The 24,094-nt window shown below is 41.0% G+C and overlaps 1 protein-coding gene across 1 annotated transcript; it reads left to right on the top strand.

Moving 5' to 3' along the window:
• The first annotated feature begins 2,254 nt into the window (after window positions 1-2,254).
• On the top strand, window positions 2,255-6,823 carry LOC148028935 (B-type cell cycle switch protein ccs52A-like). Its single transcript, XM_087687701.1, has 10 exons — window positions 2,255-3,053; window positions 3,597-3,719; window positions 3,815-3,919; window positions 4,840-5,019; window positions 5,167-5,229; window positions 5,377-5,571; window positions 5,689-5,790; window positions 5,887-5,949; window positions 6,109-6,177; window positions 6,269-6,823. Exons 1-10 carry the CDS (start codon window positions 2,466-2,468, stop codon window positions 6,320-6,322), a joined length of 1,542 nt encoding a protein of 513 aa, XP_087543827.1. The 5' UTR covers window positions 2,255-2,465; the 3' UTR covers window positions 6,323-6,823.
• The last annotated feature ends 17,271 nt before the right edge of the window (window positions 6,824-24,094 follow it).

Below are 24,094 nucleotides of genomic sequence, written 5' to 3'. Positions count from 1 at the left end.
TCAAGAAGAAGGATGGGTCTCTCTGACTATGTACAAATTATAGGGCTCTCAAAAAATCAATTGTAAGGAATTGGTACCCTGTGTCAGTAGTGGATGAATTATTGGATTGACTACAAGAAGCACACTATTTTAGCAGAATCTACTTGAGGTTAGGGTACCATCAAATCAAAATAGTAGAAGGTGATGAAGAGAAGACAACTTTTCGAAGCTAGTATGGAAGCTATGAATGACTGGTTATGCCAGAAGGGCTCACTAATGCACCAACTACCTTTTGTGAGCTCATGGATAAAATATTCATTGATTATTTGGATGATTTTGTGATAATATATATTGATGAGGTTTTGATTTATAACAAAACTTTGGAAGAGCACTTGGAACACCTGGAGAAGGTCCCTGACTCCGGGCCAACTAGTTATATGTCAAGCCTGAGAAATGCGAGTTTGTAGTACAAGAGAGAGAATTTTTGGGGTACTTGGTCAAAGAAAATGGCATTGCCATCGACCCCAAGAAAGTGAAGCAGTGAAAATTTGGGAGGCTCCCCGCTGGTCAAGTGAGGGGATTTTTGGGCTTTATAGTCTTTTGTCGCAGATTTATTCAAGGATATAACAAAATCACAGCCCCATTAACAGATTTGACAGCAAATTCAGCTACCTTCCAATGGACAGAGCGGGAACAACAAGCCTTTGAGCAACTGAAGAGTACGATAATTCAAGCCCCAGTGTTGAAGATGGTAGATTTCTCTAGACCTTTTGAGGTCCATACAGATGCGTCAAGTTATGCCATTGGTGGTGTGCTCATGCAAGATGGCTATCCAGTGTGCTATGAGTCAAAGAAATTGGATCCAACAGAAAGGAGATGATGGCAGGACTTCCTAGCCAAGTTTGATATATAAATAGATACTCTGGGAATGTCATGATAGTCCTATAGGTGGTCATTTTGGTCAAGTGAGGATATTCGAATGCCTCAAAAGAATTTTCTATTGGCCGCCATAGAATATGTACGTACCTGCCCTGCTTGTCAGGTGGTGAAAGCACAACGTATGAAGCCAGGGGAACTCCAACAAATGCTAATTCCTTCTCATCAGTGGGATGTGGTGAGTATGGATTTCATAACAGATTTGCCGAAGTCTCATGGGTGCAAGGCTATCTTTGTGGTGGTAGATTATTTTGCCAAGCAAGCTCACTTTATTGCTACTGAACCTCTTATTACAGCACCACCGAAGGTGGCCAAGTTGCTGTTTTCCAGGGTGTTCAAGTATCATGGTTTGCCTCTAGCGATCATATTGGATAGGAATCCCCATTTGCTCAGCAACATGTGGCATGAGCTATTCAAACTCATGGATACTCAGCTTCGGTTCTCGTCTGCATTTCATCCCCAAACAGATGGTCAGATTGAGAGGTTGAACCAAGGCATTGAGGATTATATCCGCAGCTATGTTCGAGCAGATCAAAAGGATTGGGCACAATATCTTGACATCTTTGAATTTCATTACAATGCCACATTACATAGTGCAACAGGATTCACACCCTTTGAGGTGGCTAGCGGCAAAGAAGTTATCACCCCTCGGCCTTGGCGGTGGGTAAGCAATATGTGGATGATCAAGATGTAGAAGAGTTCCTTCTCAAATGGAAACAATGTATGTAGGTGGCCCAAGAAAGTCTCAGGAACAACAAGGTTCTCATTGCAAAGAGAGTACTCGTATTATGTTGGCGCAAGGCCCGGGTGGAGGGAGGAACACCCATGCGTTTGCAAGATGATAAGTTGTTACAATGCTTCTTGTGCGCTTGACCTCCCTTATATTTATCCCACGAAGTTATTGCAAATAGCCTAGCATTCCTTGTGTGCTTAGGAATGCTAGTTGTTTTTATTCACTCTAATACTCTTACTTTCATTTAAGAATTGCTCACATGGACATCCATTTTATTAAATTTTACAAATACGAACATACCTACTTTTGAGATAAAGGCAAGTATTCAAACATTCTATGATATGAGAGAGAGAGAGAGAGAGAGAGAGAGAGATTTGCACATTCATACTTCATAGCCAACCACATTGCATCGTTCTAGTGAGTAATGCTAGTCGAGACTAGAGGAAGTGGAAATGGTAGCGAGGAAAGAGGGGTGCAGTAACAAGCCCATGAGACTCACCTCTAGTCTTCAAAGCCCATTTTAACGGTTCAAAGGTGGGGACCAGGGGGTAAGAGGGAAAAGGTATATAAGGCGAGACAGGAGTGGCGTATAGACGACAGAAAGACGTTGCGAGAGAGACAGCCTATTTTTGTTTGAGAGCTCTCTCTCTCTCTCTCTCAACAGAGAACACAAGCACGCCCACCATCACCCCTAACCTACCCCTGTCCTCCCCCGCCTCTCACACCCTCCCTGTGCCCGCCTGCCCTGCCAAATGATCTGACGTTGTCCCACCTGCAGAACCCTAATGCTCGCTCCCCTGCCCTCCCTTGCTCTTCCATGGAGGAGAAGCCTGGTCCTCGCCGCCGCAGTACCACCGCTCACCTCAACTTGCCACATGGCATTTCGCTCCGTCTTGACACCACCAGTTCTCTCACTCCCCCTCCCTCCAAATCCCCATTAAAGCAATTGTCTAGTCCCAGCGGCGGCAGCGCGCACCTGCTCTCGCCTTCCCGCACCACGTACAGCGACCGATTCATCCCCAGCAGGTCCAGTTCCAACCTCAGCTCCTTTGTCCTTGTGGACAAGCAGTCAGCTGATCCATACAGCAATGCTGCAGATGGCCGCGACGACAGTGCCGCCACTTACACGATGCTGCTACGGACGGAACTCTTCGGTGCTGAGGCAGCTACGCCTGTCTCCCCGTCTACGCCTGATAAATCATTGGCTGCCAGGGACATGAAAAGCTCACCCATGAGCCCCAGCAAGAACATATTCAGGTTCAAAACAGATCTGCGAAGCAGCGGCTTGAACACTAAGCCTGACTCTCCGTACTCTCTGTCGCCTGTTGGGCCAGATGGAGCGCTGGCAGGTGCCACGGCCAGCCCCCGGAAGACTCCCCGCAAAGTTCCTCGCTCTCCATACAAGGTATTATCCTGGAGACCAGAAGGACGAGATTATTCACTGCATAGAGATGTTGAATTATATGGCATGCGACAGTCAACTGCACCGAGGTTGATTGTTTGGCTGTAAACGGAGGTCTGACACTTTCTTGTTTCAAAACACGGCATAATAACGTTTGATGCCTGATCATCTGCAGTGTCAGCATATTCACAAACTCCTTAGACTCAACAATTTAGGCAGGCTTCAATTGCGTTCTGAGAACTTGCACAATGCCAGTTGACATGAAGGGTGCTCAATGACTCGTCCAACTCTTTGGAAAGTGCAAACATCAATGGGTTAAAACCAACTTTGACAATACGTGCATAAATAGTTTTCAAACGCTGTCCTTGTTTGCAATAAATTCTGCCTTTTTGTCTGGCTTGACACATCAGAGTAACAGGCCATTGCAGTCTTGTGCAAACACAAATTGGGTAGCCGAGATTTGGAACTTTACATTTTGACACAGCTGTTGCTGTTTGTCATTAAACCCTTTCTTATATGTTAACGTAAATCCAATGTATTTAACAGGTACTTGATGCGCCGGCTCTACAGGATGACTTTTACCTCAATCTTGTTGATTGGTCATCACATAACCTGTTGTCAGTGGGGCTAGGCACTTGTGTTTACCTCTGGAGTGCTTGCACAAGCAAGGTAGTAGTGTTACCTATTTCAAGCTCAAGTAGTGCTATCATTGGATCTTGAGACTGTGTCACAAAGCTCATACTCTCTTAACTTTGTTGCTTTAGGTAACAAAACTTTGTGATCTAGGACCAAATGACACTGTATGCTCAGTTGGGTGGACCCAAAGAGGGACATACTTGGCTGTGGGCACAAACCTTGGTGAAGTTCAGGTATGGTGTCTGCTGTATTGATATTGGGTTTCTAACATTGTTCTGAGTAAGATTGGCTGAAGTGTTGTCCTTGTACGTGTGAATGATAAAAGCAAGATGGGATTTTGGCTTATCATACTAAATCATGTCTATAGAAGCTTAAATTTGTTTTGTGATAATGTGTGATTTTGGGATGATGACATTATCTCCAGGGTGTGAGTTGATACTAGGCTTCTGATTATTTTGGAGAATTCGGGTGCACAGTGGAAGGAAAATGGCTTGACAGGAATGATTCTTGGTAGATAGTAGAAAACATTTAAATCCTTAGTAGCTTCAAAGTCCATATCGAGGCTTGCAAGTGTTGGCCGGCGGCAGTGTCTTTTCTCAGTTTTATGTTGGACAAAGTCCATATAGATGTTAAGCCCTTGTGCTTTCTGAGTGAGTTGTTAAACAACTGCAATGGCTACCCTTTCTATGTTGTCACTTGTTAAATGAGGGCCTTGGGCTCTCTAGCTCAAATGCAAGAAGCTGCCCTTTCCGACAAGGTGAGTCACAGTGTAGATATTGTCTTTATTTGCTGCATCTGTTGTTGGCTCCTTTGTTCTTGCAGCAGGTCAGACCAGCCTCCAAGTAGTAGGCAAACATGCTCTATCTTTAACAGAGAATGTCCGTATCAGCTGCACCTGTAAATTCACTGTATAACTGTGCAGCATCTGAAAGCACTGTAGAGTCAAGGTTATGAGTAACTTGGAGATGTAGAAGACCTTGTTATGGTTATGAGAATGCCTTGCGGTACTAAGATGGTTCAGTACTTTCTCAGATGTTCTTGTATTGGACTTCTGCTTTATATGCTTACTTGGGCCTTATCTGTTAATAGATTGGGTGCCTCTGATTTTTGCATCCTTTTTTGTAAATGGTACAATTTTTTAAAACTCATGCAGATTTGGGATGCTGCACGATGCAAGAAAGTGCGTACCATGGGAGGCCATAGGACACGAGTGGGGACGCTGGCTTGGAGCTCCCATATTTTGTCTTCTGGTAGTCGCGATCGCAGCATTCTGCAGCGTGATGTGCGTGTGCAAGATGACTTTGTGAGCAAGCTGGCAGGTCACAAGTCAGAAGTAAGTTACAATTTCTTCCCAAGAAGTTTGCTATTGCTCATTTAAAAGCTTGAAGGGCACATCAGAATTAAGTTGCAAAGTCAAGATTACTCTTGCATAATGTTGTAGAATGAAAATAAATCTCTTATATTTTCCTTTCCACTTCAGGTTTGTGGACTTAAATGGTCCTATGATGACCGTGAGCTGGCCTCTGGGGGGAATGATAATCAGGTATAAGTCACTGCTTGACCAACTATTGTCAGCAGCCATAACAGTTTATCAAATTAGGGGTCCCACTACATTGTGTCTTGCTGTCCTGAAATTTGAAAATCAAGCTTTAATAGATGGGCTTATTGACACTTCTGGGAGCTGCTTTAGCTTTTTGTATGGAGCCAACAAGCAACACGACCTGTCCTAAGGTTCAGTGAGCACACGGCAGCAGTGAAAGCAATAGCTTGGTCTCCTCATCAGCATGGCTTGCTAGCTTCTGGTGGTGGTACTGCAGACAGATGCATCCGGCTATGGAATACAGCAACCAACTCACACCTGAATTGTGTAGACACAGGAAGCCAGGTATTAATTATTTGTGGTACACCGGAATTCAGGTGTCATCCGAGGTAACCAGTGAAACTTTACTGATCTGCAGTAGTATACTAAACTCTACTAGTTCTTCATTCTGAATCTCTATAGGTCTGCAATCTTGTATGGTCAAAGAATGTGAATGAACTTGTCAGCACCCATGGATACTCTCAAAATCAGATTATTGTATGGCGCTACCCGACAATGTCTAAGGCAAGTTGAACATAAGTGTAACATTTTTCTGTGCTGGAGTTTTACAGATGCTGATTCTTGTGAGGTCTGGTTTTTTTTCTTTTTCTTTCTATGCAGCTGGCTACGCTGACAGGGCATTCTTATAGAGTGCTTTATCTTGCATTATCTCCGGATGGTCAGGTAGTTGGTGCTAACAATCGTCATATTTTGCACTATGGAAGCCCTGCTAATAGGTGTTGGACTGTCTGATTCGGTTCTCTAGTGGGAACTAGGTGTTGGACTGTCTGATTCAGTTCTGTAGTGGGAATTAATGAGTTGGTCTTGCCTGTCTGTGTACAGACTATTGTGACTGGTGCTGGTGACGAGACTCTGAGGTTCTGGACTGTATTTCCTTCTCCGAAATGTCAGGTATGTGCCTATATTTAGGATATTCTTTCAAATGGAACTTGGTAACCTGCATACATCCCTTTGAAGGTCTTTTCTGAAAAAAACTTTGTAGAGTACTGTTCGTGACACTGGAGTTTGGTCCCTGGGGAGGACACATATCAGATGAGTTCCTTCTCATACAAACTGGAGCGGTTGTTTCTGTCACCTCTGATCTTGTGCAGACAGTTCTCCTATGAGTTATACTGGAGGTGCTCTGTCATCCCCTGAATTTGTGCAGTGTGCTTATATATGCAGAACATAAGATCAGAGTTCTCCCAATCCCTGCACCATGCTGTAAATTATGAGAAGCCATGAAAAAATAAGTGGCTGTATACTGATTTGTTCCAACAGACTAAACACAACAGAGCACTAAAATCCTACAACAACATTTGTCCTAAGTCAGTCATTCTTTTACCTCTATCCACATTTTTCACTTCCTGAATAACTGGAGTGAGGTTGTACCATGCAAATAGTAACAACAAAATTTCTGTTCCTCTGCCAGCAAAAGTTGGGAAAATGTGTATCTTATCTGTATTTTTCTAGCAACAAACTAGAGATAACCTTTTGACTATCAAGGGTCTTTGAATGTCTAATCTGATTCCTGAACGGCATTTCGTCCCTGTAATTATGGTCCAGTCTCCATTGTTAAAATTTCTCACGTGAAGCTGGAGTAGTTAACGTTTGCATCCTACGTTCTTCAATGACTAATTTGAAGCTAAAAACTTCACTTCTCCTTGAGTGACCAGGGAGAAGTAAAGAGGGACAACCTGGAACATGGAAGAGAAGAAAGAAGTGGGTGGTGGTTTTAACGGTGAGTGAAGAGATGGAAATCTGATTCATACGTGGTCCTTGAGTTGTTAGTAGTTGGGTGGTGGTTTTAACGGTGAGTGAAGAGATGGAAATCTGATTCATATGTGGTCCTTGAGTTGTTAGTTGAGTGGTGGTTCCAGATGTGGATAAAGTTTGCACCAATGTTCTCGAGTTCAACACAAGAGTTGTGTTGGTCTTCTTTAACGGTTAGCTATTGAAAGCCATGGATGCCACAACTTTGTCTATGAATGTTTGGCTAGAAAAATTCAGATTTCTTGTTTATTTATGGAATTTGCTCCTAGTTATTGCTAATTGTCTAGGGAAGCCTTTGCTTGTCCTATTGTGGCATGGAATGGTACCTTTGGAGGTTGAGTTTTGCTTTTGTGGGAACACTAGGGTGGGCAAGCTTGAAGTTTGGAGGAGGCGAAATGTCAAAGAATGATAGGAAATTTAGGGTGGGCAAGCTTGAATTTCTTAACATTAACAACCTTTGGAGTTTGAGTGTTGCTTTTGTGGGACCACTAGGGTGGGCAAGCTTGAATTTCTTAACATTAAAATATCTTACATTGCTAAAGCTTGTATGGAGGTGGAACCTTTGGAGTTTGAGTTTTGCTTTTGTGGGACACTAGGGTGGGCAAGCAACCTTTGGAGTTTGAGTTGGAGTTTGAGTTTTGCTTTTGTGGGACACTAGGGTGGGCAAGCTTGAATTTCTTAACATTAACATATCTTACATTGCTAAAGCTTGTATGGAGCAAGTTTGGAGGAGGCGAAATGTCAAAAAATGATAGGAAATTTAGGGTGGGCAAGCTTGAATTTCTTAACATTAACACATCTTACATCGTTAAAGCTTGAACGGAGCAAGTTTGGAGGAGGCGAAATGTCAAAGAATGATAGGAAATTTGAGATCTTGAATTTCTTAACATTAACATATCATAGTATTAACCACACAGAGGGACAGGCTCGGTGAGCGTAGAGCAGGTTAAAGGGGTACAAGCTGTGTCAACAAGTTTGGAGGAGGCGAAAAACACATCTTACATCGCTAAAGCTTGAATGGAGCAAGTTTGGAGGAGGTGAAATGTCGAAGAATGATAGGAAATTTGAGATTTTATATTTAGGGCTTGGAGGGCAGCCAACTTTCATCATTAATTGTTGCTTCAAATGCATTAGAAAAGGTGTGGTTCAGATAAGTGGACAAGATCCAAGCAAAGGTTCACAAGTGGAACAATGAAACAACTTCATTTGGTGGGAAGATTGTAATTGAAATCTATGTTGATCTTGAGAGATCTTGAGAGATTTTTGGTGGTACAAGCAAGAGGGTACAAGCTGTGTCAACAAGTTTGGAGGAGGCGAAAAACACATCTTACATCGCTAAAGCTTGAATGGAGCAAGTTTGGAGGAGGCGAAATGTCGAAGAATGATAGGAAATTTGAGATTTTATATTTAGGGCTTGGAGGGCAGCCAACTTTCATCAATAATTGTTGCTTCAAATGCATTAGGAAAGGTGTGGTTCAGATAAGTGGACAAGATCCAAGCAAAGGTTCACAAGTGGAACAATGAAACAACTTCATTTGGTGGGAAGATTGTAATTGAAATCTATGTTGATCTTGAGAGATCTTTAGAGATTTTTGGTGGTACAAGCAAGAAGGTCAAAGTTGGCATTCAATTTCTTGGGGAAGGAGGTAGTCACTCTTGATCATAGACAATGGGGACTTCAAGATAGAGCATATAGACTTGCTCTAATCATTGGGAAGATTATACTTGGATTAGCCTTGGATAGCTATATGCAAGTAGTTTATCACTAAAGTTTCCATCTATGGAGATGTCCTAGTTTAAGATGGGAAGATCTCTTGCTGATAATGTCTGTCATGGTTAGAATTAAGGACTCAACAATAATGAAGGGCCTAGCAGTTTATCAATAATTGTTGCTTCAAATGCATTAGGAAAGGTGTGGCTCAGATAAGTGGACAAGATCCAAGCAAAGGTTCACAAGTGGAACAATGAAACAACTTCATTTGGTGGGAAGATTGTAATTGAAATCTATGTTGATCTTGAGAGATCTTTAGAGATTTTTGGTGGTACAAGCAAGAAGGTCAAAGTTGGCATTCAATTTCTTGGGGAAGGAAGTAGTCACTCTTGATCATAGACAATGGGGACTTCAAGATAGAGCATATAGACTTGCTCTAATCATTGGGAAGATTATACTTGGATTAGCCTTGGATAGCTATATGCAAGTAGTTTATCACTAAAGTTTCCATCTATGGAGATGTCCTAGTTTAAGATGGGAGGATCTCTTGCTGATAATGTCTGTCATGGTTAGAATTAAGGACTCAACAATAATGAAGGGCCTAGCAGTTTATCACTAAAGTTTCCATATAGAGAGGGAGATGTCCTAGTTTAAGATGGGAGGATCTCTTGTTTGATAATGTCTATCATGGTTAGAATTAAGGGCTCAACAGTAATGAAGGGCTTAGTCTCTGCTTGGAAAGTTTAAGATTGGAGGATCTCTTGTTTGATAATGTCTATCATGGTTAGAATTAAGGGCTCAACAGTAATGAAGGGCTTAGTCTCTGCTTGGAAGTAGGTGATCAGCATTGTAGATTGGAATCCGACTATTGGTTGGGAGAGGAGGAGACTTCACTTGGCTAGGTGATTTGGCTTTGTGATGAAATCATTGATAATTAGTTTGCCCCTCCTATTCATGCCCTATTCAAGAGAATGCAAGAATGGTAAAGACCTTATATTTGAAAGGCATACAACTATTGGTTGGGAGAGGAGGAGACTTCACTTGGCTAGGTGATTTGGCTTTGTGATGAAATCATTGATAATTAGTTTGCCCCTCCTATTCATGCCCTATTCAAGAGAATGCAAGAATGGTAAATAAAGACCTTATATTTGAAAGGCATACAACACTGGAGTGACCTTTGGCATGTTGAGCAATGGAGATGGTTTAGATGAGGGGGAGACATTGCTAGGAATTGGTTGCACTTACTAGCTGTGAGAAGGCGTGGTTGATGAGTTTGAAAAAAGATGATTGGCCTACCTCTTGTGTGACCACATAGGTATGGCAGCTCACACCCTCGAGCAAACTCAATATGGTACTTTGGAAGGTATTGACAAATAAGATGGCCAAAAGGGAGAGACTTTCTAAGATAGGAGCATCTTCACCAATGTGTTCAACCCTCAAGCAGACTCAATATGGTACTTTGGAAGGTATTGACAAATAAGATGGCCAATAGGGAGAAGTGGTTGCGCTTACTAGTTGTGAGAAGGCGTGGTTGATGAGTTTGAAAAAAGATGATTGGCCTACCTCCTGTGTGACCACATGGGGTATGGTAGCTCACACCCTCAAGCAGACTCAATATGGTACTTTGGAAGGTATTGACAAATAAGATGGCCAACATGGAGAAGTGGTTGCGCTTACTAGTTGTGAGAAGGCGTGGTTGATGAGTTTGAAAAAGATGATTGGCCTACCTCCTGTGTGACCACATGGGGTATGGTAGCTCACACCTCAGGTAGCTCACACCCTCAAGCAGACTCAATATGGTACTTTGGAAGGTATTGACAAATAAGATGGCCAACAGGGAGAAACTTTCTAAGATAGGAGCATCTTCACCAATGTGTTCAACCCTCAAGCAGACTCAATATGGTACTTTGGAAGGTATTGACAAATAAGATGGCCAATAGGGAGAAGTGGTTGCGCTTACTAGCCGAGAAGGCGTGGTTGATGAGTCTAAAAAAAGATGATTGGCCTACCTCTTGTGTGACTACATGGGTATGGCAGCTCAGACCCTCAAGCAGACTCAATATGGTACTTTGGAAGGTATTGACAAATAAGATGGCCAACAGGGAGAGACTTTCTAAGATAGGAGCATCTTCACCAATGTGTTCAACCCTCAAGCAGACTCAATATGGTACTTTGGAAGGTATTGACAAATAAGATGGCCAACAGGGAGAGACTCAAGCAGACTCAATATGGTACTTTGGAAGGTATTAACAAATAAGATGGCCAACAAGGAGAGACTTTCTAAGATATGAGCATCTTCACCAATGTGTTCAACCCTCAAGCATACTCAATATGGTACTTTGGAAGGTATTGACAAATAAGATGGCCAACAGGGAGAGACTTTCTAAGATAGGAGCATCTTCACCAGTGTGTTCATAATGCTAGATTTGTGAGCCATGCAATATGGGAATGTAGAGAGGTGAAGAGGACTTGGAGAAAGTTATGTGACTAGATTGAAGGGGTGGGATTTCATGCTAGGCTTGATATAAAGATTGTCCTATTCGGTGAATCCAAACTTCTCAATGAAGTGTCTCTTAAAATATGCAATGTTGTGAGGATGGTGGTTATTAGGTTTTTGTGAAACCATTGGAACATGGTGGTGCTTAATTGTATGTCTTGTTTTGTTTGAGTTGATGTGGAGGCTTATAAACACAAAGGTTTTGGTAGGAAGGATTCCTTGTTTAAGGTTGTAGCCTGCATTCGAAGGGTAAATAGTTGGATTAGCTATGTTGCATACCCCTGCTTTGTTGAGGGTTGATGTAAATCTCTCTTTATTAATATATTCTTTGTGGAGGAGCTTGCTATCATTGTGGATTGTATCCAAATGCAATCGAGGAAAATGAGCCCTCAAAAACGATAGTAAATCTTCATGGGTGGTGACTTAGTTGTATTTATCAGAAAACTAGCTTAAAAAGTTTTAGAGCAAGGGATATTTTTTGGGGTCTTGTCTTGGTTTATGTTATGGCATAGCAATTTGTGGAAATAGGGAAGGATGTAAAAAAAAGAATATCTTGTTGGGTGGAAACACCAATTAGCTGCTTATTTATGGAATTTGCTTGTAGATATTGCTAAGAAGCAAACGAAGTCTTTGTACATCTTGTTATTAGCCTCTTTAGAGATAGAGGTTGTCTTTTGTGGGACACTAGTATGAGCATGCTTGATTTTCTTGAAATTCATGTGCCTCACATTGCTGATTTTAGATTTAAGCTTGTATGTAGAAAATTTGTAAGGGCACTAAAGGGTTTTTTGAAGAAGTATTTCACAACAAAGAAGTAGCTCAAAAATAAAAAGGGATCGCTTGTTTGGGTGGGAATACTTGAACTATAAGCCTTTTTATAGAAATTGCACCCATATATTGCCAAGGGGCTATGCAAGCCTATTCATGTCCTATTCTTGGTGGCTAGCCCTTTAGGGATAGAGTTTGCATGAGAATTTGTGGAAGTCGGGAAGGATTGTATAAAAAGGGATGGTTTTTTTGGATGGGAATCCTTGGACTATTTACTTTTTTATAGAATTTGCTCCTAGATATTGCCAAGGGGATATGGAAGCCTATGCATGTCTTATTGTTGGTGGCTAGCCATTTTAATACAGAGATAAATTCAATGTTTCAAACTAGGAAAAGGTTGATAAGGAGGATGGTTGGTACCGGATGGGGTGTAAGTAAAAATCTTTTGTACTAGAGACCACATGGACCAAACTTCCTCCACTTCATTTTTTTTGGAATAGAGCATCAACCAAATGATAGTTGGGGTAAGACAAACACATGCACAATTACAATGATGGGGCCAAGCTTTTTGGGCCAAAACCCATGGATGGTTTGCAATACAAATCAATGTAGACAAGCTATAATATTGTACTTAAGTCTTGGTTTAATGATTAGGTTGCTTTGGAAAATGGAGAGAAAGGGTTTGAAAGACTAGTTAATATCAACAATTAGAAGGAGTGGCACAACAACTAATTAAACTACCTGAGAAAGAGTGGTGCAACAACTAATTAAACTACCTAAGCTTAATATCCAGGGCATAGGCTAGCAATCCCGAAGTATAGAAGGGTAAGGTAAACATTTTTACTTAATTTATCATTATCTCTTCAGATCAATTGGATAAAAATTATAAATGGTCTCTAGCTATGATGGGGCCAATTTTTATGGGGTTAAGAACCATGGGTGAAGTGCAACAGAAATCAATGTATAACGGTTAGGAAAGTGGGCTAAGATTTTGGTTAACTCTTGGATGGTATCAATAATTGGAGAGAAAATGGTATAATAACTAAGTAAACTACCCATGTTTAATGTCAAGGGATTAAATGCCAAAGTAAAAAAGATATTGTTTTGGAAAGGGTGTGTTTTTTAGGTGAGTTTTCTTATTTCAAAAGTTCAACCTTACTTGGCTGACCGTCTCTCACCCGGTTGCTCTCTTATCCTCTACAAACCATTGAGTTCACTCCCCACAAGCATGCAAACAAACCAATAATCTTGAGATTGTAGTAAACACACCTTGTTCTCCCTCTTGTTTTAGTTGATTTGGTTTGGAATCAGAGATGGTCTCATGATCCTTATGCAATCTCTTTGCTCCGAAGTTGCCATTGCTAGGTGAAGAAGAAGAAAAAGAAGAAGAAGAGGAGGAGGAGGAGGAGGAGGAGGAGGAGGAGGAGGAGGAGGAGGAGGAGGAGGAGGAGGAGGAGGAAGAAGAAGAAGAAGACGACAATGGAGATGGAGATGGAGATGGTGGAGCTCTAAGCTCTCACACACTAAGCCTCACTTCTCCCCCCTCTGTGTCTCAATAGCAACTAAGCATGCAAGAAACATGAAAAAGAGAATGCTTGAGACAAAATTGGCATATGCAAGAGTGAGCTTCTAATTAAGTTTTTCTAGCTTTTTTATACATGTAATTCTTTTTAGGGTCACGTCTTTTTTGTTGTGCATCCACTCTTCTTAAAACTTTGGAATGGCCCTTTTCCTTTAAGCATGTTGTGTTGGGCATTTGTCCTAAGTGACCATAGAATGACTTGCCTAGAGTTCTACTAGGAGCTCTTACAATTCGCACAGGAGTGAGCCCACCTCTTACAAATTAGCTTACATCATGGTGTTAATTACATTATAGCCTAAATAATCATTAATATCAAAATAAATTGGAATCTCAATATATGTGCAATGAGGTTTGGGACATTTGGGGCTTTTTTTTTTGTTTGCCTTTTCCTTCCATTTGTTGTCGAGTAACACTAACTCCCTCCTAGATGAGTGCTAGAGTTGTTGGCACTCAATTTGAAAGTTGATTGGTAGTAGATAAATGGTCATAGGTGCTGGTACTTGTAGGAGTGTTACTCATTGCTATTTAATTTGATGGAGGTCTTTGCTACAAGTTTGGATGCCATGGTAGAGGAAAGGAGCATGATTGCCCATGTTAAAGGATAGAACTCCAAGTGCCTACAATTTTTGATGCACTTCCTAAGGGTGTGGATGTCTCTCGGTGCAATCAACAATGCTTATGCTAGTGTAATTTGGAGTTGGTTCAAACTCAGAGCAAGCCTAGATTGTGGTCCCAAACTTGAGAACTTGATTGGGTCCTACCTTTGGTGTGCCTTGAGTTGGTGACGTAAGAAAAGGGCTAGGTTTCCATAAGTCCCCCTAGGTATAGTGCATGTAGGTGCTCTTCTCTCTGTTCTTTCTTTCTTTTTCCAACTCTTTGTCTCTCTCTTCCATTTGAGCTTGCTTATCTTAATGTTGCTTGGCTAGATTTTATAAATAACCCTTCATAGGCCTCTTTAGTCACATCTAATTGCACTTGGAGTTCTTGACTTACTTTTATGGCTTGTGCCTTATGTATGCATACCTCCTTCAACAACACAATCTCCCCTCGGTAGCTATTATTTCTTGTATAGTTGGGCCTTCCACAACTTTCTCCTTCTATTTTCTAGAACTCTGTACTCTTTTTTCCCACTTTGCTCCTCTCCTTCTAATCAACTCCTCTTCCCTTTTGTGCATATCCTCCAAGAAGGATTCTCACAATGATGGAGTGATGATAAACTTTTCTTGACACTTTTCTTGGTCCTTGAGGTGCTTTTCTTTTGCTATATAAATCCTTTAAGGTTTCTGTGATGGCCACGTTAAAGTCTTTCGTCTTTGCTTGGTACATGAAGATTTCTTCTCTTTCTTCTTCCTCTTCTCTTGGCCTTTTCTCTTTACCTTCAGTGCTTTGTTTTTCTCATTGAGTTGTGTTGCCCTATTCTTTGTTGTCTTGTTTTTCTTTGTCCTACTTCTCATTGTGATCTTTATCCCTAGAGGTTGAACTTCCTTCAATTTGGCAAGATTCTACCATGGCTTGTGGGGTTGGTGTCTACATAATTTGGAGTGCCTAGGTGGTGATAATGAGTTTGATTAGGCCACATCCATACACTAGCACAACTACATTTGCATCCATTATGGGAATTAGTATCGTGGGTGGTCTCTTCATGATGCTTTGGGCTTTTATAATAGACTCAATAACTAACTCAAGCCACAAGGCATTCATGTTTTACTTAGATACTTATTGATATTGGATCCCTCATTAGGCCTTTAGGGATCTCATAAATGAATTGGGCTTAATTTAGGAAAATATGTTATAGAATATTTGAATGGTGAGTCTCAAATCCTCATCTTGAACAATCTTGAAGAGAAACCCATTATTGTTTAACTCTCCCTTGTGCGGGTAGGTGTTTGATATTGTCACTACCTTCTTGTTTGACATGCACTGTAGAGGTCTTAGTCTTCAACCTATAATGAAAGCCATGCAGCCAAGCATTTGTGTCATCCCGACCATGATCTTGATATATTCATTGAGTGCACATCCATAGATTAGTGTTTGGGAATTGGGACTTCTTGCTATAGGCTTGCTTAAGTTTTTAGTCTAGAAAAATTTCCTATCTCCTATACTAAAGATGTTTGATGTGCACTATAGAGGTCTTAGTCTTTGACCTATAATGAAAGGCATGTAGCCAAGCATTTGTGGTGGATTGACCATGACCTTGATATACTCCTTGAATCCATGTCCATAGATTAGTATTTGGGCCATGGGACTACTTGCTATAGGCTTGTCTAGAGTAAAGAATATATTGTCATGACCCTTTGTTTCTTTGATGGGTCTTATCATTAGGGTAGATTTGCACATGAGAAAAAAAAACATAGAGTAAAGGTTCACTTATTCAAAATGCATTATGTGTTGTTCAGTAAATGGATAACAAAGTAACACATAAAGACACTCATAACAAGGACATGGCACATTTTAGATGATCATATGCGATGCTTCAAATGATCAATACTTATATTCTTATTATTCCACTTCATTCCATTTTCAATTTTCTTCAGTGTCCTTCTTTGACATTTTATTGTTCTCATTGTTCCCCTATGCATGGATAGTAGGGGATAGCTTCCTAGCTAGAATTAGGTGTTGTTGGCCCTGAACATGTGTGGTGATGGAAGTAACATTTTATTCACATATGTACAATAGTAGGTATGTTTATTTATATATAAGTTGGTGCCATAGCATCCTTGGGAAGCCACTATTTTTAGAAGTGAGGATTGTATTGATGTTCATCAAGAAGGGAATTATCCAAGTCGAAGGGTTGGAAAGGGAGCTTCTAAAGATAGTGACAATGATGTCAATTTATGGATGTTTTTTTGAGTTAGCTTTTGATGTAATTCTTTTGCAAGAGAAGAATTGTTTAAAAGAGGGCATTGCTCCACTTCAGGAGGGTAGATTAGGCCCTAGGCAATTAGGATTGATCTAAGTGAGAGACCACCACAATAGGTAGGGTTGTATTGTAGAGTCTTAATACCATGTCATTGCACTAGGTAGGTCACGAGTCATCTATCATTATGAAATGCTGGTGTGATGGTCATACCAAGTTATTATTTGACTTTGAACTCGTCCCATGTGATTCTTATGCATAGTTTTCATCACTATCCTTGGATCTCTTTGTCATAAGGACTTCAAGAGTAAGGACAAGGTTAGTGAGATTATACACCAAATGTTCATGGTCTAGGACCTCTAAGTGCTCTGACCAATCCAACTCCAATTAAGCTTATATCCTACTTGTTCATGGTCTAGGACCTCCAAGTGTGAGCCATTCCAACTCCAATTTCACTCCCACCACTTTAGCATCTACTAACAATCCTACCACCTTTTGGGTTGGGATTTGCCAAAATCTTTTCTATTATCTTGCCCCATCAAAGTCATAGTCTCAAGATTCATCATTTTCTTTGTCCTCACTTTCATCCTTAAAAAGATCCTCTCTAGCATTGATGCATTATTTATCCTCAGGATCTTTTGATTTCATAAGTGACACTGCTAGGTTATTATGGTAGTCAAATAGTACATGGTGTAGCTTAGTCCATTTTCACTCTCATTATTGAAGTAGTTCCTTGAAAAATAAGTAGATCTTGAGTTTGTGCTTGAGACATCACCACTATTGAGTGAGGATTTTTCTCAACTCGAGGTGATTGATGGGAATATTGAATCCCTTGACATTAGGTTAAGATGGTTTTATGTACATCATAAGGGTAGGTATTGTTAGCTCAATTGTGCTAGGATCAACCATGTACTATATACTCTTCTTTATATTCACTTCCTTGAGCAATTGGTAAATCCAAAGTGGTGAGAATGTGCATCCAATCTTGCTTACTTTTAGGGTAGGGGACATATTTATTAGCGGTTTTGATTGTAGATATATACCCATTGCACCAATCCTTGATGAGTAGATCATTTCACATCCAAGGCTGATCAAGCAGTAGGTTTTAATTCACACCTTTCATGACCATAAAGTTTAGAGTGAAGGTGATCCATGTGATCCTAATAGGCTAGTCCTTTAGTACTCCCAATGGTTAGTCCTTGCATTCATTAGTGTCATTAGGAGGTTGAAGTGCACACTCTCAATTGGTGGGTTTCCCCATGCTTCAAGCATAGATTGGTTGATGATATTGACTCTTGTGCTTGTATCTATGATGTCTTTGTGGTGAATTGCCAAGAGCATCCATTGGGAGGAAGACATGATGGTTGAATCTGTTGTGAATTTCCAAGAGCCTCCAATAGGAGGAAGACATGACACTCGACTCCTTTCTAGAATGTGTTGACTCCAAGTGACCTTGGAGAAGAAATTGGTGCTTCAACATTTGTGTTGTTCTTTTGCACTACATGAAGCAATGGTTCATATGGTTCTATCCTTCCCTAGTTTTAAACAATTTCTAGAGACTATGACTATTTCATAATAGCATTCCTAGTGGCATCATCATGCTAATTGAAGACAATTTGGAAATGGACTAAGGTTTTGCCTCATTATATTGAAACCACCACTTTTTAAGCAATGATTTTACCTTTCTCAATCAGGATTTGGCTCATTCTTTATTTGTTTGGATCCCAGTATTTTTGAGTCATGTTTTGAGCCTATTGTACTCATTTCTTGACCTTATCTATTATCTCAAGTTGGCTATTACATTGGGGTAATTTTTCTCCTTAGATGATGCATCCTTTTTTGTTTGAAAGTTGTGGTTGCACTCTTTGCACTAGATGCAACATTCTTTTAGTAGGCAACATGGTAAGCCCCTTGCTTTGTAGCATTATCATATGAGATATTTTTCCTTATGATGGATCCATTAGAAATGGAAGGTTTGGGAATTCTTATGCTAGCCTTCTAATTTTGTGTTGAATATACGGGATCTAGAGCATGGCAGATGCGAAAGCTATGGAGGTTGAAATGTATGACCCTAACAAGACACATTGTCACATAAGTGAATTAGGTTCCAAGATTGAGACTTGGACTCATAAACACAATCTTGTGTGTGGATAGTGACATAGACACTTTACTAGAAAGAAAAGAGTGCTATTATTTCATTGAAAAAGAGTGCAAGTACAATGCTTTATAGGAAACTGAATGGTAGTACTTCTCCTACTATTTATATGGGATTTTGGTCCTGAGCCCTCACTGCTCCTTACAAAGGGACTGAAGTAGGTGTGATTGCAAATATCTCAACACCCCTCCTCAATCACAACCAGAAGTACAAAGTGTGTAGAGGCTTTAGTGAGAGCAACTCCTGCAAAGTGTGGGCACACCATAAACATGGCAAAAACTCTAGAGGCTGTTGCAGAAAAGCTAAGTGTGGGTACCACAAACATGATGGACATCCAAAGGCTCTAGCAGGGGCCTCTCAAAGTGTACAGAGGTTGTAGTACAAGGCTACATGAGGAGTTTATAAGTTTATGTCTAAAGCATTAGGGCTAGGCAATACAAGGCTCAAAAATTCTATCAAAATAGAAGGATTGATGAGGCTTGTCCTTCTCTTGGTGGTCTTCTTCTTCTTCTTCTTCTTTTGCTCCATTTTCTTCTTCTTCTTTGATTGCAACTAGATAGACATTTTGGGACCTCTTTCTGGTGTGGCAGAACTTCTCAGTGTGTTCGGTCCTTTTGCAGAAGTCACAAAAAAGCTGGTACTTCTTGCCTTTGTACCTGTTGCCAACATACAATGCATGTTCATCTCTAGAGGTGCTTGGTTCTTCCTTAATTTTTAGCTTCTTTTCCTCCTCTAACAATGATGCCTAGATATCAACGAGTTCAGGGTTTGGCATGTTGATTAGAGTTGTTGATACATTATTATATTTAAGAGGCAAACATTGAAGTAGAACATCGATGCAAACATCTTCTTCCATTTTAATGTTGATTCCTGCAAGTTGGGTTAGAAGTCCTTCCATGTAATTTAGATGTGTGGCAAGTGATGTGCTGGACTTCATTTCAAGCTTGAAAAACTCAATCAAGAGACCATACTTTGATGACTTAGATTGTGCACCAAACAAAGTGTCAAGTCTCTTCCATGTATCCTGCGAAGTATCATAGTTATCCACATGGTGGATGTAGCTGTTGTCTAGCTCCAGTTTGATAATGGCCTGAGCTTTATCCACATGGTGGATATATCTATTGTCTAGCTTCAATTTGATAATGGCCTGAGCTTTATCATCATTCTTTTGCCAAGTGACTACAAGGTCCACATCAGGAGACTTCTTTTCTTTTCCAACGGTAATGGCCCAGAGGCCCTTCTTCATCATGCGAGTTTGCCAGGTGTGAAACCCGAGTCCTTTGAAGTGAGCAGTTGGAGAGTCTTTGCCCATGTTAGATGGCTAGAGCAGCAGCAAAAAACATCAAAATTTTTATATTTTATCAGTTGAAGAGCAGATTATAGTGTGTCAAGTGACACAAGTAATAATAGTGTGAAAACACACTATGTAACGATTATGTCTGAATTTATGTCGAACTCGAATCTTCTTAGTTCGGGGTCATTGTTCTTCCGTCAATTAATCCAAGTTCTTCCCCTCCTTGATTTGATGCTGGGATAGTAGATTGGAGTGGCAGTGGGTTGTTCCTGTGAGAAATGCGGGATCTAGAGCATGGCAAAACCAGAAGCTATGGAGGATGAAATGAGAAGTGTGGACTCATGATGGAGAAGACAAAGACACTGTTTGTTACACAAGTGAATTAGGTTCCAAGATTGAGACTTGGACTCATAAACACAATCTTGTGTATGTGGACAATGACATTGACACTTCACTGAAAAGAAAAGAGTACTATCTTTGCATTAAGAAAAGGAAGCAAGTACAATGCTTTATAGGAAAGTAGGAAACTGCAGTAGGCACCATTCTGCATATGGGATAAGTTAGCGTGCATATCCTTGACCCCGAGGCTCCATACAAAGAGGCTGTTTAGTGAGTGTGATTGCTGATTCTCAACACCCCTCCTCAATCACAACTAGAAAGGCACAAAGTGTATAGAGGCTATAATGAGAACCACCTGCAAAGTGTGGGCATACCACAAACATGGCAAAACACCAGAGGCTGTCGCAGAAAAGGCTAAGTGTGGGTACCATAAACATGGTGGACATCCAGAGGCTGTAACAGGGGCCTCACAAAGTGTACAGGGACTATAATGCCAAGTTACATAAGGAGTTTACAAAGCTTATGGCAGGAAGCATTAGGGCAAGAAAATACAAGGCTTTTAAAACAGTCTATCAGAATTATGAGAGTACAAGGACTGATGAGTCTTGTCCTTCCGATCCTGGTGGTCTTCATCTTCATCATCTTCTTCCTTTGCTCCATTTTCTTCTTCTTCTTTGACTGCGACTAGATAGGCCTTTTGGGATCTCTTTCTTGCGTGGCAGAACTTCTCGGTGTGTCCGGTCCTTTTGCAGAAGTCACAGAAGAGCTGATCCTTCTTGCCTTTGTACCTGTTGCCAACATATAATGCATGCTCATCTCTAGAGGTACTTGGTTCTTCCTTAGTTTTTAGCTTCTTTTCCTCTTCTAACAGTGATGCCTGGATATCAACAAGTTCAGGATTTGGCATGTTGATTAAAGTTGTTGATACATTATTATATTCAGGAGGCAAGATCTTAAGTAGAACACCGATGCAAACATCTTCATCCATTTTAATGTTGATTCCTGCAAGTTGGGTTAGGAGTCCTTCCATGTAATTAAGCTGTGTGGCAAGTGATGTGCTGGACTTCATTTCAAGCCTGAAGAACTCAATCAGGAGACCATATTTTGATGATTTAGATTGTGCACCGAACAGGGTGTCAAGTCTTTTCCATGTATCCTGTGAGGTCTCACAGTTATCCACATGATGGATATAACTGTCGTCTAGCTCCAGTTTGATAATGGCCTGGGCTTTGTCATCATTCTTTTGCCAAGTAGTTGCAAGATCTGCATCCCGAGGTTTCTTTTCTTTGCCATTTGTGATGGCCCAGAGACCCTTTTTCATCAAGATGAGCTTGATGCGGGTTTGCCAGGTGTGAAAACCGACTCCTTTGAATCGAGCATTTGGAGAGTCTTTTCCCATGTTAGACTTACGGGAACAGTAGTAAATCAACTTCAGACTTATTAGATTTGAGCAGCAGAAGAGTTGGTTGAGAGACACAAGTGCTAAAAAACACTAACTGAGTGTCAATGAATATCAAATATGTAAAGTCCTTTACTCTTTTTAAATCCAAGTGTAATCTTCCCCTTCTTGATTTGATGCTGATACCTTCAAATCTGAGTGACAGTACTTTAATGAACTTCAGAGAGTATTGCTCAGTGATTAAAATCACTGTTGATAACTTCAGTGAGAGAAACAATGAAAAATGTCAGAATTTTGAAGCTTTGGCTATGGCTTTTGCATTAGGGTTTCTGGGGGCAGCCTGGTTTTTTGCTGATTGCAGGAGCTACAGTGGATCATTTTCAAAAATTTTTATATGCCTAGGAAGCTGACTTCATGGGCTATCAAAACCCCATGATAATCGTCAACATCGTGGACTGTATGCAGCACACAGGCAGCTCGAACGAATTCGGCACAGTTCAGGACAGATTTCCGCGATTTCCGCAATGCTGGAGTCAAGGCGCAGTAATGTAGTCAATTTTTGTGCCAGGATGAAGCGCCTTGAGTAGAGGAACAACTCCCTAGAAGAAATCGTGGGTTGAAATGGCCTGGTTGAGGAGTTATTGAAGCTCCAAGTAAGGTAGGTCCTGTCTGGCTATGGCAGACACAGAGTAGAGATTGAGGATTTTCACAATGCTGAGCTCCAGATGGTCCAACGTCCTGGATTGATGTGATACAGGGAAGCTTTGTGAGTTGGGGAATACTTTTCCAGAAGGAAGCTCCAAGAGATTTGACCTGTGAGTGAGATATAAGCAGCTCAATCTGACAGGGTGCTGCTGGCTATGGCTGCCATGGAAGCTTCAGTGAGAGTAGAGTTGGGAGATGAAGTCATGAGCTGACATTGAGCTAGACTGAGGTTGAGAGGAATCAAGAGAGGCTAGAGAAGCAATGCCATGCCCAACTGGGCTCTGATACCATGTGAGAAATGCGGGATCTAGGGCATGGCAAAATCGGAAGCTATGGAGGATGAAATGAGAAGTGTGGACTCATGATGGAGAAGACAAAGACACTGTTTGTTACACAAGTGAATTAGGTTCCAAGATTGAGACTTGGACTCATAAACACAATCTTGTGTATGTGGACAATGACATTGACACTTCACTGAAAAGAAAAGAGTACTATCATTGCATTAAGAAAAGGAAGCAAGTACAATGCTTTATAGGAAAGTAGAAAACTGCAGTAGGCACCATTGTGCATATGGGATAAGTTAGCGTGCATATCCTTGACCCCGAGGCTCCATACAAAGAGGCTGTTTAGTGAGTGTGATTGCTGATTCTCAACACTAGGTGGCAGGAGAGAGAAAATGATGAGATTTTTGAGCATTGGTAAAGTTTGGCTATGGCTCCCTAGATTAGGGTTTTGATCCTAGCCCTAGTTTTTTGCTAATTGTGGGAGCTACAGTGGATCATTTAAAAAAGTTTTTTTAAAGGGAAATGAAGCTCTCTTCGTGCTCTATCAAAGCCCCATGATGATGGATGTGATTGTTGGTAGATTTAAGTGCGCAGGGCGGACGACGATAGCAGGCACATTTTTTGATAGTTTTCGACGTTTTCTTCAATGCTGGGACATAGAGGACCCAATGTCAAGCTTTGAAGTGCCAGGACAAAGCGCGTAGAGGCCAGGAAGATATGCCAAGAAGGAGGTTTCCACTGAGAAGGCATGATTGAAGAGATCCAAAGGCCCCAATGTGACTGGGTCCTGCTGGCTATGGTAGACACACGAGGCAGCAATTGTGAAGAATCACAATGCTGAGCTTGAAATGGCCTAATGTTGAGCTCTGAGATGATAGAGAGGAGCTCCAAGAGTAGGGCTACACTTCTCCAAAAGAAATCTTGTCAAGATCTTGTCTGATTGAAGAGATCTAAGAGCTTGAAGTAGGATAGGTGCAGGGTGGCTATGGCTACCACAAGGTCAAATGGAGAAGAAGGAGTGGGAGATGAGGTCATGAACTCAAGTTGAACTGGGAAAAGACAAATAGAAGCTAGAAGAGCAGAGAGGAAACTAGGCCATGCCCGACTAGGCTCTGATACCATGTTAAATATACGTGATTTAGTGCATGGTAGATGCAAAAGCTATGGAGGTTGAAATGTAAAGTGGAAACTCATGAAGACATTGACCGTGACAAGACAAATTGTCACTCAAGTGAATTAGGTTCCAAGATTGAGACTTGGACTCATAAACACAATCTTGTGTGTGGACAGTGACATAGACACTTTACTGGAAAGAAAAGAGTACTATCATTTCATTGAAAAAGAGTGCAAGTACAATGCTTTATAGGAAATTGAATGGTAGCACTTCTCCTACTGTGCATATGGGATTTTGGTCCTGAGCCCTCATTGCTCCTTACAAAGGGACTGAAGTAGGTGTGATTGCAAA

This window comes from Lygodium microphyllum, chromosome 11, assembly GCF_053477565.2.
Source record: "Lygodium microphyllum isolate KBCC chromosome 11, Lygodium_microphyllum_v1.1.10, whole genome shotgun sequence".
NCBI lineage: Eukaryota > Viridiplantae > Streptophyta > Polypodiopsida > Schizaeales > Lygodiaceae > Lygodium > Lygodium microphyllum.
This window is presented reverse-complemented; position numbering and strand designations above follow the sequence as displayed.

What these genes read in the sequence shown, in the direction of transcription:
- LOC148028935 (XM_087687701.1), top strand. Translation starts at nt 2,466, where the DNA reads ATGGAGGAGAAGCCTGGTCCTCGCCGCCGCAGTACCACCGCTCACCTC. An exon ending in TTCCTCGCTCTCCATACAAG is followed by an intron (nt 3,054 to 3,596) that starts GTATTATCCTGG and finishes TGTATTTAACAG; the next exon opens with GTACTTGATGCGCCGGCTCT. An exon ending in CAAACCTTGGTGAAGTTCAG is followed by an intron (nt 3,920 to 4,839) that starts GTATGGTGTCTG and finishes AAACTCATGCAG; the next exon opens with ATTTGGGATGCTGCACGATG.